Below are 17,498 nucleotides of genomic sequence, written 5' to 3'. Positions count from 1 at the left end.
ACCTTATTTTTGGTACCAGTGATTGAACCCAGGGGTGCTTTAACACTCAGCTGTATCCCGAGCTCTTTTTATTTATTTTTTTATTAGTTGCTCAGGGTCTCGCTTAGTTGCTGAGGCTAGACTTGAATTTGTCATCCTCCTTCCTAGCCTCCCAAGCCACTGAGATTACAGGCATACAGCACCATGCCCAGCCAAATCATACCTTTGTAATACACTCTAATAACAACATCAATCACTACCAGGAATTTGTTATGATTCTTTAAGATAAGTATGTTGAGTTCTTATATGTTCTAGTATATTTAATGATAATTTCTAAATTCTTTGGTAGTATATCTTTAAGTAACATTGTTACAGAATATTAAACTGTTGGCAGAAACTGCTCACCAAGTCATCGGCACAGAATAGGACTTATCTTTTTTTCTTTTCCCATATTTATAGATAAATCATCCAGGAAAACTTTAAAATGTTAATTATTAGATATATATTAATCTGATTAGGACTATATAGTTCAGGTTCGGGGGGAGCTGTGGATTGCTAGGCAAATGCTCTGCACTGAGTTATATCCCCAGCCCTGTTTATATTTTTATAAAATAAACACATACTTTGAATTTTATGTCCTATATAGTTCAAAATAAATTGTTTCCATATTTATTACTAGATATTTCATTTAATACTTAATAGGTTTGACTGTTCTAAAACTACTATTTGATTATTATTAATATTTTATATTTTGATATTATTATTAAATAACTATACTGTTCTATTATTATTTCCTGTTTAAACAAATCTCCCTTTATAGGGACTTACCATCACTACATCAGCAGTGCTGATGTATGACTACTTTGCAGCTTGGACATTTTTTTTGTCTTTCAAATTAAGTCATTATTTAGGTATTGAACTCTGTTTTAATCATGATTTGAATCAAAAGTTACAAAACAAAATATAAGTTACTGTTTGAAACAAAGCAACATTCAGCATCTAAATTACATTTTTATGTAAGTAATATTGTATTTTATTGTAAAAACTTAAGTAAAAATGTAGACTTCTGAATTTATTTTTGTTTGTCTTATTTTTTGTTTATAAGACAAATTTGTATAGATTTCTTACTATAAGTCATGTTCCTGGTTTAGAGCTGAAAGAATTCCCAAAGAATATCATTTCACAATATCTTTGTGACAAATCTATCTTATGTGAAGGCTTTATCACTGTTTAAGAGAAGATGAATCAGATATAGAGAGAAGACATGCCCTGCAATAAGATTACCATCTAAAAATACCAAGACGCTGTTCAGGAGAGGGGAAATCTAGTTCTACAAAACAACAAAAACAGACAAACAAAAACCCAAATACAAAGACTTAACTATTTTTTAGAATAGATTTGTTCATCAAAATTCCAAATTTACTTACCCAGTTTCACATGACCATTATCCGTTAATAGAATGTTAGCTCCCTTCAAAGTGAGAATATTTTAGTTAAAGTAGGAAACAGACATTTTATCAGTCAGGACATATAAAAGAATAAATACACATATTTAACAAGCAATTTAATAAATAATCAGTTTAAAATTAATAGAAGAATCAGTCTTAGGCCTAGAAATATTTAAAATTTAAAGTGTGCTCAATTCATAGGGAAATTACTGTCCACATCTTAGGCAATTTGATTATCTTTATAAAATGTTCTGCCTTTAAAAATAAGCTGCTAGCAAAATAGCAAAATAGTATGTTAATATAAAATTGATATATATACTGTTTTCATCTAAGTGTCACTTCCTCTTTATGATAAACCACCACAACACTGAAATACTACTTAACAACAGCAACTGTTGTAAAAGTTTTCAATTGCTTGTACTGAGCTTTAAATTTGACCACTTCTGGGTATGGTGGTACATACCTGTAATCTTGTAACTTGGGAGTCCAACACAGAAGGATCCCAAGTTTGAGGCCAAACTGAGAAACAGTGAGGCCTTGTCTCAGAATTTTTAAAAAATAATAAAAAGCACTAGGGATGTAGCTCAGTAATCAAGTGTCCCTGGATTCAACCTCCAGCAATGCATGCATGCATGCATAAATAAATAAATATTTGATTATTTCTTGTTTAAACAAATCTCCCTTTTTAGGGACTTACCGTCACTACAGCAGTGCTGGTATATGACTACCTTGCAGCTTGGACATGAGGTCAAGTATCCCAATGGGCCACCCAGTATATAAGCAACTAACCATAGACCCACGGAATTAAAATGCACCAGTCTGCAAGACTTGGTAGCATTTTAGCCACTTTTGCTTCTTCTTCTTCTTCTTTTTTTAAGTTGTAGATGGACACAATACCTTTATTTATTTTTCTGTGGTGCTGAGGATTGAACCCAGTGCCTCACACATGCTAGGCTAGCACTGAACCACAACCCCAGCCCTCACTTTTGCTTCTTGACCTAAGCTCAAAGAAGATAATGATGACTATTTTGTTTTCAATAAGCTCAAAGCTGTTGGAAGGAAAGAAATACTGTAACCCAGTATCATAGGCTTTTCTATCCCTTCTTTTCTCCAACTTTTAAATACGCAAGCCAAAATAGGCACCTCTTTAACCCTGGTGCATTGAAATAGGCTTAGGGAGAAAATTTGTAAGTCTTCCTCCTGTAATCAGTAATAAGAAGCAAGACCTTGGGTGGGGAAGAAAAAAGAAAAGGAAAAACGAGATTTCCAGATTCCCAAATGTCACTAGTGAAGCGGAACTGCACCCACTGATATTAACATAGCTCTAAGGAATAATGGGAAAAGGGAGAAAAATAAAAGAAAGGAAATTAGAGCAGGAATTTTAACTTATCTATGCATAGCCATTGAGGCTTCTGCCAGCCTTCACTATAGTCTCCCCTGTTTCAGACTAATTTTTGTAAGTTATAATTTACCTCATGCCACATGTACATCATGGCCTTTGATCTTTCCCTTCATCTATCCAGCCCTCTCTCCCTGAGAGGTGTCTAGAGGTATTATTTTAACTTCTGGGCCTATAGTGATGAATAACTTCTAGTTTTTGTGGAATGTACATCCAAATAGGAGGAAGAGAAAATCTACCTATTTATCTATGAATGAATGAATTAACAAGTGATTCAAAGTCAGGCAGAAATAAGCACTCTGAAGACAAAGTAGGGAAAGGAAGCCCTCTCTAATGAAATAAGAGCAAAAATCTTGATGGAGTAAGATACACTGCCATACCCAAATCTGGTACAAGAGCATTGCAGGAAAAGGGAACAACCAATACAAAAACATTGGGCCAGAATGAGCTCCATATATTCCAAGAATAGCAAATTCAGTATGGTTGGAACAGAATGAGTAAAACCAACAGGAATGGACTGTGAAATGGGTTCAGAGAAATGGAAGGACCAGATCATTCATAACCTCATAGGTCATAGTAAAAGAACCTGGATTTTATAGAGTATGATGGAACCAATGGAGGTTTATAAGCAAGAGAATGAAAAACTGATTTTAAAAGATCACTTTGGTCACTCGGTAGAAAAGTGATCAGAGAACCACTCAAGCATTAGCAGTGAGACCAGTTAGAAGGCTACTAGAGAAGTCCAGGAGAGATATAATGTAGCTTAGACAAGAGTAAAGACAGTGGTACCTGTCAGAATCTATCCAAGTCTGGCACAAAAGTCCCTGCATAATGGAGTTTCAAATTCTCTAGCCAGCCTCAACTCCTATTAATTCCATATACTCTCTTCAATAATACGATACTGACTTTATGTTCTCTAAAATGGCCACATACTTTCTAACCTGTATATCTTTGTTCAGATTCTTCTTTTCTCTAGGAATGCATGCCAACATCCATTTCTCACAAAAATCCATCAATCCTTCCAGATCATCTAAGTGCCAATGACATGGCACCTTTCTTAATTTATTCTTCTTCATGTAATTTCTTCTACATTTGAACTCCAGAATTCTTTGTTGTGTCTTTTAAGTGGCTTTTGAAAGATATCTAAAGCATGGAATCTTAGCAGTTGATCTGTAAGTCCAATGAAATTCCATGGAAAATTTGAGGGCGTGAGTATAAGGACATTTTCTGAGGAGAGAGTTTTTGACTTTCACCAGAGACTAAGGAGCAACATCAAAAAAAGTTAAACTCTATGTTATAGAAAAGGGGAAGAAAGAAGTAGGAAGTAGGATGAACAAGGAAAGAGGACAAAAAATAAACAAACAAAAAAAGAAAATATCTATATGAGGAAGATGGCAGTAGCTTTAGAAATACCCCCAGGTAGCCTGCCACTGGGCCTAATTTACCACTGAGCTAACCTCAGCATGTCCAGAGTAGCAGATCTCCTCTGCCGGCTGAAGGAAGACCATCAGAAAATACTCAGATTTAATTTATTCATTTTGATACATCAGTAATTATAGTTCCTTACTATTACTGAAGCTCACTAATAAACTTACTAAAAAACTATAGGGCTGGGGATGTGGCTCAAGCAGAAGCGCGCTCGCCTGGCATGCGCGGGGCGCTGGGTTCGATCCTCAGCACCACATAAAAATAAAATAAAGATTTTGTGTCCACCGAAAACTAAAAAATAAATATTAAAAATTCTCTCTCTCTCTTAAAAAAAACTATAATTTGATGAAAGTATCTGAATTTTACAAATAAATAACTACAAATAAGCTAACAAGAACTATTAAACTATTAGTCCACTGAATTATATATCCTTTAAAAGGAGGAATTTTATGGTATGTAAATTGTATCTCAACAAAACTACTATAAAAAATTAAACTCAACAGTATCACTCACTTTTATTATAGTAATGGTATATTTCAGATAACAATCAAACATAAAAAACAATTTTGCTCAATAATTTGATCAGAGTATTTAAAAATGAAGAGCAGGTTATTAGGTTAAAAATAGAATGTATACCTTAATATCTCTGTGCATTTTTCCTTTACTGTGAAGATAATATAATCCCTGGAATTTTGAAAAACAGAAATGTGATCAAGATCTTATCACAGAGTATAATTTTGGATTTTAAGTGATTAAATAAGTAGTAATCTCTGTATATTATTTACTCCTTACAGAAAGTCTACTAGTTATCTTTAACTTATGAAATATCTTAGAAGACATAGAATAAAGAAAACGAGAAAGGTAAATAAAATTTAACTGGAACCAATGATTTTTCTAAGACAGTTTTCAGTAAACTTTATAAATAATTTGAAATAATTTTCTTAATCCAATTAGCATCAAAATGAATACTGAGTCCCATGGCAGTGCTTACTTTTCAAGCCTTTCTTTAGTACTAGAAGGAAATAAAAAACAACAAATTCCTAGTGCTTGAATTTTAGGTTATATCATCACATTTAGGCTTTACAATATTTACTTGAAATATAATAAATTTATCACAATTAAAAAATGTTTTGCCAAACTAGACTATTTCATCCTTACTTTATCAGATGATGCCCAATAAACATTTAAGTTAATGAAGAGTATTCTAATTAGTATCTGATTTACCTGTAGTGTTTCTCTGCTTACATATGCAATCTGTAGTTCTGAGAGAGGGCCAGTTACTATAACAGAAGAAAATTAATATTAATAAGATTAATCGATACACGTTTTTTCAGTAAGTGACAAAGTCTTACAAATTCCATTGAGCAACAAACTTAATATGCATAAAAGGTGCCAATAAGATGTGAGCTCCATGAAGGCAGAGTTCTTTTTTTTTTTTTAGTCTGATTTGCTCGTTGCCGTATCTCCAGTCTTCAGAATAGTGCCTGCACAGAAGAGTGGCTCCCTGTTTATGGAATGAATGGTCACTGAGACTGATCACATTTTCATTGTAATATCTTGTTAATTGAACATCACCTTCTAAATGTTAAAAGAATACCAAGAGGTTTAGCTACAACTAAAATATATTAAAAGGTTTTTTTGTTGTTGTTGTAGTTGAGTGTAAAATGTATTATGGTTAATTTTAAATCAATATTTTCCCTAAAAGTGTTAACTTTGTAGTTATAAAATTAACATATGTTCACCATAAGAGTTCCAATCAGTAGAGCAGTTTGTAAAGCAAAGGCCTCTTTCTTATCCAAATATTACTCAATAATAAACAATACCAATAAGTTTGGTCTATAACCTACAAGATGATCTTTTTTTCCCCAAAGCTATAAATTGAACCCAGGGCCTCACGCAGGCCAGGAAAGTACTTCTCCACTCAGATTAGCCCCTTGTATTTTTATTTTGAGACAGGGTGGCACTAAGTTGCCTGAGCTGGCACAGAACTTGTGATCTTCCTGCTTCAGCCTCCCAAGGAGCTGGGTTATGTGTGTGCCACTGTGCAGGGCTCCAGATGCTTTTATGCAGAAACATCTTTTAAAAAAAAAAAAAAAAAATATATATATATATATATATTAATTTTTTTTAGTTGTAGTTGAACACAACATCTTTATTTAATTTATTTATGTTTATGTGCTGCTGAGGATTGAACCCAGGGCCTCGCACATTCGAGGTAAGCGCTCTACCCCTGAGTCACAACCCCAGCCTGAGACATCTTAATAATACATGATCTATAACTTACAAAGGAGTTACATTCTGGTAAACCCATTCTAAGTTGAAAACATCCTAAGTAAAAAATGTATTCAATGCAATTACTTATGAACACCACAGTTTAGTGATACAGTACACAGTGGAGAGCAAGTGGTTTATTCTTGTGATTGCATGGCTAACTGGAAACTGTGGCTCACTACTGCTGCCCACCAAAGCAAGAATATATATAGTACAGTATATATCACTAGTTTGGGAAGAAGTCAAAATTCAACAGTTTTCTCTCAATGTGTATGGCTTTCTCATCATTGTAAAGTCAAAAAATTTTAAGTCAAATCATTGAAAATCAAGGGTGATCTATATGTGTACATTGCACACATCAGCAAAGATGGAACTGCATTATACACACCATTTTGAAACCTGCCCTTATTTCACTTACCAACATTATCTATGTCTCAAGAATATCTTTTCTATATATATGTATATATGTATGCATGTGTGTGTGCATATATATATGGCCTAATTTTATCATAGTATTTCCTGTGTCTTAATCAGCTATGGTTTAAACATGTGTCCCTTCAAGATTCATGTTGAAATAATCTTCAGTATAAAGGTATTAAGAAATGGGACACTGAAGGTGACTAAGCCACCAGGGTTTCTTGCTTATGAATGGGATTCAAAGCACTGTTCAACCCTTCTTTGCCCTTCTACCTAGACACCTAGACAGTGCCATCTATCAGGGTAAGCCTTCACCAGACATGGAACCTAGTGGCACCTTGATCTTGGATTTCTCAGCCTCTAGGACTATGAGAGAAATAAATTTCTATTGTTTATAAATGATCCACTGTCAGGTATTCTGTTATAGCAGCACAGATGGTATGAGACAGGTGTAGCCAGTGTTGAAGACATTTAGTTAATTTCTCTTTTTTTTTGCTATTAAAATTACTTTAGAATACAGAAACACATTGGGTGAGAGACACTACTCCAAAAATTGAGTTAAATCCCAATGATGGAACCCTCTGCTAGATGGTTAACTCACATAAACGCAACTTTACAGTTTTATAAACATGTTTAGAATAGCTGTGGTATTTTATAGGAAAGAGAAATCTAGTTCACTTAGATTCTTTTGAGGACACATCTAGGCTTACATGTCTGAAAAAAAATCATATAATTAATTTCTGTGACTTCTATGCTCACTCACATTCAGTAAGAGGCCTCCTTGAGACTTGTTTCTACAATATGACAAACACAATAACCTGAAAATAAAACCCAGAGAAAACTTTCTTTTCTTTTCTTTCTTTTTTTTTTTTTTTTTTGAGAGAGAGAGAGAATTTTAATATTTATTTTTTAGTTTTCGGCGGACACAACATCTTTATGTGTATGTGGTGCTGAGGATAGAACCCGGGCCGCACGCATGCCAGGCAAGCGTGCTACAGCTTGAGCCACATCCCCAGCCCCAGAGAAAAACTTTTTAAGATAACCTTTCAAAGGCTTAGCTGAGATCAAGAACGGTAAGAGACTTTTTCAGAAGCCACAAACAAAAAGGAAAAGAAAATTAAGTAAAACTGTGAGAGAATAGTCTAGCTATGACTTCAGGGTCAGCCTGTATTAACTAAATCATTAAACTAATAATTTAGTTTAATCCTCTATCCGGGCACAGAAGACAAGGCAGAGTCATAACAAAAACCCACAAAAAGCCAGGGCCCTCAAAGGACCACATTCTCATTAAAGAAACAGACAAGTACAGGAGATGAGTAGGGATTCTGGCTTTCATGGCAGGGACCTGGATAGGAGGAAAAATGTCATCACAGGCCTATTCACCCACAGGTAAGGTTCAAATATATACTGAAAACAATGAGCTCCTGAGGTCCCAGGAAAAAACTCTGGAAAGATGTATACTCTCAGAAGTTATATGGAATTCCCACTGGAAAAGTCCACTAAAGATGACTTCAAAATCTAAAATTATAAAATAAGTGAGAAAGCAATTAACTATAAATGATATAACAGAATGGGAGAAAGTTGTTAAAGGACAATATTAAAGAGAAAATAATTCAGCAGAAAAATAGAGAAAGCTTATCATGCTGGAGCACAAAAGGGTCTAATGTTGACTAAAGTTCGCAGAAAAGTTAAAAGGAGAGAAGGAGCTTGTGGGGAAGAAAACATAAATTCAAAATATGCACCCTCCCATGATGGTTGAATACAACTCCCTGAACTCCTTGACATTTCCTCTTGCAAGAGTTGAAACTTGATTCCTTTCCTGAGCCTGGGCTGCACTTATTTGACTTATTTCTGAAGAACAGAATACAAAGAACAATGCAACAGAAGCAACAGCATTCGACTTCTGAGACTATGTCATAAAAGGCTTTGCAGTCTCCTTCTTGTTCTCCCTATACTCACTTGTCCAGAGGATGCCACATCATGGCCACACAAGTGCTGTGGTAAGATCCACATGGGGAGGAACTGCCTGCCAATAGCCAGCAAGGACTAGAAGCCTCTGCCAATAATCAAGTAAATGCACCATCCTGAAAGAAATCCTCCTGCCCTAGTCAGTCTCATGCAAAACCATGAGTTACAAGCACCAAAATGACCCACAGAAACGTTGTAAAAGCTGTCAAACTTTGGGTCATTTGTCATAAACCAATAGATAACAAAAATACTTTCCCATTTAAGAAGACTTAAATTTTTTAAGAAATTATATGGAGTAAAGATAGAATTAAAGGGCAGTAAAATAAAATATAAAAATTGGCTTAGTGCAAAAATAATGTGGCAAAAAAAAAAAACAAACAGGTTTGAAACCCCCAAAAGGGTTGATCTTTGCAAAATGACAGATTAAAATATGTGTTTTAATTTTGTCTTATACACCTGCAAAAAACCCCAACAAAAACCTCATAAGCACTAGGGTTTTGGAAAGGAAGAAATTTCTCTTATACCAAATACAGAAATCCAGAATATTACACTTCTCCTAATGCAATGAAAATGTGACAAGGAGGAGAGGAGAGATACAGAAACAAATGAAGAAACATGTCCTATGTGACCACATAAATTTACAGCATTATTGACTGCTCATAGAGCAATGCACACTGCTGTGAAGTAATCCCTTGTGGCAATGTATACTACTTTTTGACCAACCCTTTGGTGCAGAACAAAAGAGTGAACACAGAAAAAGAATGTGTGGTTTTGTAAAAGCATGTGAATTCCCAGTATGCATGTTTGAGAATATCCAAGATACTATGAAACTATCATTTTTTCCACTGATCCAGTTGCTGATCAGTGTAAACAAGAGACATAGAAAATGCAATGTGTATCTAACTGAAATTCCAGAAAAAATAGCAGAGACCAGGGGAGAAAATATTTGAAGAGATAATAATTGAAAATTGTCCAGATCTGATGAAAGAGCTAAGTTCTCAGAAGTACATGAAGTCCTAAGTAAAAAAAGTAAAAGTAAACCCACACTTAGACACAAGAAACACTAGAAATGAAGAGAAAAAATTTTAAAAGCAAGAAGAGCAGAGATTTCTGCCAAGGATTAATAATCAGAAACACATAAGGTCCCAAAAATTAAAGAAGCTAGAAGATAACTGTTTAAAATCTTCAAAAGGCTGAAGGAAAATACTTGCTAATAATAATGTTCATGTCCACTTAAACTATCTGTTGAAAGTTAGGGACTGGGAAGTGCTGGGGAGGCAAATTGGCCAAATAGTGTTTTTACATTGTGTGTATGTAACAACAAATCACACCATTATGTACAACTATAATGTATCAATAAAAATATGGGGGTGGGGGAGAGTTGAGGCAAACACTGGAAGAGTTGACCATTAAGATCTTACTGAAAAAAACCCTAAGAAAAAAAAATTAATCAGCAAGTTGGGGAAGCAATAGTAGAGAAATTAATCCACATTAAGACAAAGAAGGGGGAATAGCTTTTTCATTCAGAGTATACAGAAATCACAAGCTTCTAGAAATACTGTTTGTTCTGCAATGTAAATTAATGTCAAATCTCTTTCGATTATCACTAAATCTTTGAAATCAAAATGCCACTCATAAAAAAGAAAAAATGTTCAAACATTTTAAAGAACAATCATAAAAATATAATAAAAATATCCTTAGAAAAGAAATAAATATTTCTTCATAAAGAAGAAACATTCCTGGGCTCTTCAGGCTCCCCATACACACTCCCAGATAAACAAGAGTGCTCTCCTGAGTCACGAGTCACACCTCCCTGTGGCTACACAGTGGTTTCACCCCCTAGAACACGCTTCCTATTCTTTCTACTCAAAGATTATCTATTGTTTCAGGACCAACTTAAGGCCCATTTTTCTCATGAAGTTTTTGATTTCAGAGAATTCGTCATTTCCTTCTTCCTAGTTCAATTGTGGTTAGTAGTACATTAAGACCCTATTATATAAAAGAGAGGAAAAAAAAACATGTACACTATTTTGTCAATCTTTATGTCAAGCAAAACCAACCTACACCAAGAAGACACAGTGAAATAGAAAAATATAAAAAAAATTAACAGTAAAATCCCTATCCAAATGGTCTTTTACCATCTGCATTATTAAAATTAGCCTCTTCAATCACTTAAGAGACCCCACACTGGGAAACATAGGCCCACATTCTATATGAAAAAAAAGAGATCTTTTTTCCCCCCAAGATTGCTTGAATTAAGATACCATTTTATTTCACATTAAATCAATAAGTACCCCTTTTTGAATAGAGTAAGTCTACTTCACAGTCTATGACAAGAAACTGACACAATCAGGGTAGAAAAAGACAATAAATGCTGCTTATTTTACTTTACAAGTCTCCTTCATAAATGCCATTAATCTCAATGAAAAATGTTTTAATCACTTTGGAATTTGTCAGACTTTGATCCTAAGAGAATAAACATTTAATTGATGCTACCAAAACACAGGAAAGCCAACACTTATTTATCTATTGGATATTCTACTGGTTTGGTATGTCTCAAGTCTTCTACATTTGTACAAGGCCTGAGTTTAAAATTTTGAACTAAAAATAATGTGCCTTCTTTAAAACTAGAAAATAATTTAAATGCATATAACCTTCCAACTTATAAAGTAAATACTCCTTTCATTCATATATATCTTAAATACCTGTGTATGTGCCCAATCAACATATTGATAAAACATAGCTCTTTCCTTAATACAATATTGATATTTGAATATTGTAACCATCTATGTTAAGACTTCATACCTATAAAAATATAACTTTGGTCTCACCATGATAAATATCCTGTAAAGAACCACCTCCACAAAATTCCATGCAAATCCATAGTTTATCTCGCCTGCAAAGAGAAAAGAGGCATGTGTCAGATCTTCATAACTAAAACTGTCCATGATAATAAGTCTCCAAAAGTTGTAAACCTTGGAAAAAATCACATAAATGCAATGTGCTATCTTTAACCTATCTTTAAGATGCAATGTGCTATCTTTAACCTGAGCTAATTAACCTCAATGAGTAAATGATAATGTTGCTATAATTCAACCCACAGTTTTACTTTTAATTTTTTTATTGTTGATGCACCTTTATTTTATTTATTTATATGTGGTATTAAGAATCGAACCCAATACCTCACACATGCTAGGCAAGTGCTCTACCACTAAGCTACAACTCCAGCCCCCAGAGGTTTTAATATTTAAAATACACCTGGATATAAAGCTGTCACCAGGCATATCCACACAAAGAGATTTCCCTTTGGTTAAAAACCTCCCCTCCCCGACAGTCTACATGCATTTACCTACATTCATCATAGAAAATGACAATACATCTCTTTTTTTGGTGGTGCTAGGGATTGAACCCAGGGCCTTGTGAATGCTAGGCAAGCACTCTACCAACTGAGCTATATCCGTAGTCCAAGAAAAATGACAGCATTCTCATCAATAGGCAAAATGTAGTTAACATCACATCCAGATTCAACAATGATCTTCCCAAAATAATCTGTTCAAATTGATCCTTGTCTTTCTATAGCATTTGTCTCTCAGACTCACATTCTAAGTTATAATCATATAGTCATAGGGGAAATAATTAGGATTGATTTATATAGCTTATTCCTTTGTTTCATCACTCTTTATTTAAAATGCTCTTGAAAATGTACCACTTTCAGGGGCAGAGATGGAATAAAAAGTCTCTGAACTCAGCAAGCGCTGTCTAATGCAAAAGAAAGCTTCTACTTTAATAACATATCTGTCTTTCTCTCCAATGCCTTCATGGTGTATAGAATATCCACCAAATGAATATTTTTCCATAAATGAACCAATGCATGAGTGACTGAAAGAATAAACAAATCAATTAGATTAGGAGTCAGCAAAATACCAACAATGGACTAAATCTGGTCTGCTGCCTGATTCTATACAGTTTTGGAACTACGAGTAGTTTGTTTTGGAACTGGGGATTGAACTCAGGGCCACTCAACCACTGAGCCACATCCTCAGCTCCATTTTTTTTAGAGACAGGATCTCGCTAAGTTGCTTAGGGCCTCACTTTTGCTGAGGCTGGCTTTGAACCTGCGATCCTCCTGCCTCAGCCTTGAGCTGCTAGGATTACAGGTGTGTGCCATTGTGTCCTACGTTGTATACAACCAGAGAGATATGAAAAATTGTTCTCTATATGTGTAATAAAAATTATAATGCATTCTGCTGTCTCATATAAATTTTAAAAAATAATAAAAAATATTTTTAAATGGTTGGGGAAAAAAATCAAAAGAAGAACATTTCTTGACATGACAATTTTAAGAAATTCACATTTTGGTGCCCACAAACAGTCTAGGCTGCTTTCACAGCAAAACACCAGGAGAGCTATGATGGAGATCATGTGGCTCATAGAGCCTAAAATATTTACTATATGACTCTTCAGAGAAAAAGTCTGCTGAACTTTGATTTGATTATTGAATAATCTAGGCCTGTATTAAGTGCGGTAAAAACCCAAAGATGAAAATACCCAGGAAAATCAAGAGAAGGTTTTGGGAGGAGATTACAATTGGATTGGATCTTGAGAATAAAGTAGGAATTCACCAGAGAATTACAGGGAAGGAATCTATGCAAAAGAATGAAAACTTGAAAGATGTCACAAATGAAAGACTAGATAATTTAATGTGAGTTGAACAAAGGCTGTCAGAAAGGATAAGGGTCAGAAATGAGCTAGAATAGGCTGAGGTCACATTGTGAAATAATGCTTGGTTTGTAGACTCTGCCATATAGTTATGTTCATCTGGATGGTCTCCTATTTGTCAATCTCTCTAAAAATGTGGTACACAGAAACAAGTGCTACTCTCAGTTTTGCAGTGAACAGTGTATTAAAATCTAGAGTTGCTGAAATGCTTGCAGGGGGTCAGATATGGTGATGAAGTTTGGATTAGCCAGACCTAAGAGGTGACCTAACATGGCTGGGTGTGGTGGTCTATGCAGCATACAGCAAGGGAACACAAAATACATGAGTGCAAAGGTCAGCTAACTGTAGAATGTGGAGTACAAGGTGCCTTGTACCTAGAAGGTAAAGCTGAAGAGATTAAAGCCTAAAAAATATACATCTAAAGTGATATAAGATCTGTAATTCACAGGTGGACCATGTCCAATGAAATGGAATCATTATAGCTGACATAAAAATTTCTTGTTGGCAGTTTCTAATATGGCAAACATCAAGAGATATGACCCACATAAACATGAGCCGTCTGAAAGGAGGCCTGGTCTTAAGAATGCGAATGGAGGTCTGGGGCTGGCAGACATGTGTTTTATCCAAAAGGAAGAATGTACTTGTGAATAGTGGTTGCTACACTAAAGTTTAAATCCCCCAGACTACCAATTTCAGCTTTATTTGAACACTCTACTTCTATTAACTTGGCTGAAGACTGTCTTCAATTTCTTGAAGCAACTAAACTGAACTGCTGATTTATAGTTTGTAGTTAACTGAAAAATCTTTTCTATATAAACAGCAGTCAGATCAGTTTTCTTTCCAGCTTCTTACTTGTATATCTGCTTCACTGAAACTAAGGATAGGACTTGTCTTTATTTGTTAAAATCTCATCCTATTAAAAAAAGGGGGGGGGGGAGTTCTGACTAATATCCCTTTGCTTCTGACATGCCTCTTATTAGTTCTAGTAGTATATCACTGAAATATGCTTCGGCACAGACATTGTGATACATGTTTACATCATGTTTGATCCATGCCTTTGTGGCAGTGAGTTAACACTGTTAAGTATCCTAATTGGACACCCCCCCCCCAACACACACACACTATAACTCTCTTACTATGCAGATGACTTCCACTCTGGCAGGCCCATCAACCAATATGCTTTGGGATAATACTCCAGCTCCAAGCTGGTATCTGGAATGCAGTATTCCATAGCCTGGCCTCTTTACTGAATCCTCTCTAGAGTACTGGTTCACGGTGTGGTCTGGGGTACTCTGAGACCCAGGGGAATAGCAAGGTCAAAACTGTTTTATAATGATACTAAGAAATCGTGTTCCCTTTATACTTTCTCTTATGAGAGTGCAGTGGAGTTTCACAGGAGCTGAAGTTGATGATGTCATCCCTGACTGCAGTATGTGCTTATGGATTAAGTTTTAAAATTTTTCTGTCTTAATTTCTAAATATGGTAAATGTCAGAAGATATAATGAACATAAATAAAAGCTCTTTGAGATACTTAAAAAAAGCAGACTGAATGACTGTCTTGGGGTCTGCTCAAGATTATATGAGACAACATGTAAATTACATAGTAAAGAACTTGGAATACTGCATAAATGTAAGTTGCTTTCTATTCCTGCTATAAGTTATCTTATAGTATACTTATGTAAGTTGTCTTAAATTGCTCCATGAACTCAATGAAGATAAAAATAAATAAAATTATTTTTCTTTTTTAAGAAAAAAGATAAGTGAGATAGGATTGAGCTAACATGATTTTTCATCAAATTCATGCTAATCACTTCTTTCTTATAAGTACTAATTATCTGATTAAAAACTCATCCTAGATGTTGGCTGGGGAATGATGACAGACATCAAATTTGATAGCCTGTAATTTTCTATAAATCACCTTTTCCCCTCCTTTGAAAATTGGTTGCTGCTGATATCTAATCTCTGACACCTCTTCTATTTGTCAAAAGACATTCACTGATAGTGGATGTCACAGTCACATTTGCTACAGTTTCAGTATAATGAGATATAATTTTATAAATCTAAAAACTTAAATTCACTTGAAGTGTCTAGTTGTTCTATAATTATCTCCTCACACATCCTATGCTTCAATTCCATCTTAATAATGCTTTCCTACTTTCCAGTTTGAAAACAATTCTCCTTGGTAGAGAAAATGAACACCATAAAGGAGTTTTCTGCTTATTTCTTAAATATTTTACAATTAAATAGTTTTACACTAAAAATTAGTTTCTGTTCTCTCTTCGCTTGCTTAAATATACAGTTTTCTATTCATTCTATGTAAAATAACTTTCCAGCTTACAGAAAGGGGGGAAAATCACAATTACATATTACTACTTACTAGTTTATTTTTTAAGATACTTAAAATATTTTATCTTCATAACATTCTATTTAGTTGAAGTCTGAAAATACTTGAATGATCAGAATCTATTAGAAAGATGACTCCATCTGTTCTAGGAATGTCTCTATTGTGACGATAAGTCTGCTTTTGCATTTGGTCACTCACAAGCCATCTATTTAAACGGGAGAGAACTTTAAGTCAATCGGTCTGTTTTATGCAGGAGAACAAATTATAAAATCTTTGTCCCTCTGTATCTGAATTGGAATAAAATTAACCACTTAGGTAAATTTTCAATGTAACAGTATTAATTTCCTGACCCAACAAATCTCTAGAATTCTTTTTTTTTTTTTTTTTTTAGAAAACTTATATCTTTCTTACAAAGAACAGAAAACTAAGTACAGGTATGCAGGGAGGGGAGTCCACTTCTAACCTTTAGTTCCATGTTTCTTAAAGCACACAAGGACCAAACTTCTAATAGCTATCTCATTGATCTAGAAGTCGTATTTCTAAAACACACTTTTTAATTTTCTTACATTGGGTAACTCAATACAGACTTAAAACTGACTGAACAAACTAAACATGATGTGTTAAATTTTCCCTTGAAAACAGCAAAGTTTAAAAAGTAAAACAAACTGACCAAGAACACTAGGAATCAGCAATTGTGTATGTCTGCCAGAAACTGTTACCAAATTCACTTGAAGTGTCTTACACACCGAGTCCCCTGGTCCCTGTCCTATACTGTGTTTTTTTCTTGCTGACTAAGGTACTCATCAGTGGCTACTCCACTATATTTACCAAAATAATCCAACTTCTACCTAAACCATCAGTATAAAAAAATAAGAGAAAAGTTCACTAAGTAACAGATATTTTAACACAGGATTAACTATTTAACTGTGAGCCAAATTTAAAAATGTTTTGGTTCAGCCTGATAACAAGTGCCTATAACCCCAGTAACTTGGGAGGCTGAGGCAGGAGGATGGCAAATTCAAGGTCAGCCTTAGCAAGTAAGCAAGATCCTGTCCTGAAATTTAAAAAGGGATGAAGATGTAGCTCAGCAGTAGAGTACCCAAGGCTCAGTCCCCAGGACCAAAACAAAAATGAAAACAAAACAAAATGTTTGGTTTATTTCTAAACAGATATATAAAACTTTACTGCATTTCAAAAAGATATAAGTAATGGTGCTTCCCTTCTCTGAGAGAGGCAGCTCTGCCCTTAGTGGATACAAAGTGACCTAATTCTTTGTAATTATACCTAACAACCCTCAATATAGCCTAATAATATTTTTCTAAAGTCCCAATTCTCTCAAAACCTGAAAGAACAGATAGTAGCAGAAAACTGATGAAATCCATATATAGTATCTCAGTTTAGCTAGTAGCATTGTGCTGATGTTACTTTCTTGGTTTTGACAAATGGACCTTAGTTGTAGACGTTAATATTAAGGAAAGGTGAATGGTGGATATACACAGAGAACTGTACTATTTCTGCAACTTTT

General features: G+C 34.5%; 1 protein-coding gene across 9 annotated transcripts in view; it reads right to left on the bottom strand.

The window, feature by feature from the left end:
• Positions 1-17,498, bottom strand: part of Map4k3 (mitogen-activated protein kinase kinase kinase kinase 3) — a 198,846-nt gene that overhangs the window by 71,418 nt on the left and 109,930 nt on the right. For all 9 annotated transcript variants that reach the window (XR_009225235.1, XM_058573642.1, XM_058573647.1 and 6 more), the window contains exons 4-7: positions 11,741-11,805; positions 5,478-5,533; positions 4,890-4,937; positions 1,407-1,449 (exon numbers count right to left, since the gene is read on the bottom strand). Coding sequence is in view for 8 of the 9 variants with exons in the window: in XM_058573642.1 (XP_058429625.1) it covers positions 1,407-1,449; positions 4,890-4,937; positions 5,478-5,533; positions 11,741-11,805 (212 nt within the window). In the remaining variant the exon portion in view is untranslated. The remainder of the gene's footprint in view (positions 1-1,406; positions 1,450-4,889; positions 4,938-5,477; positions 5,534-11,740; positions 11,806-17,498) is intronic.

This window comes from Marmota monax, unplaced genomic scaffold (genome assembly GCF_021218885.2).
Source record: "Marmota monax isolate L192 unplaced genomic scaffold, Marmota_monax_Labrador192_F-V1.1 WCK01_AAM20220418_F8-fsc00015, whole genome shotgun sequence".
NCBI classification, from domain to species: domain Eukaryota; kingdom Metazoa; phylum Chordata; class Mammalia; order Rodentia; family Sciuridae; genus Marmota; species Marmota monax.
The sequence above is the reverse complement of the archived record's forward strand: the minus strand, read 5'-3'. Positions and strand labels throughout refer to the sequence as shown.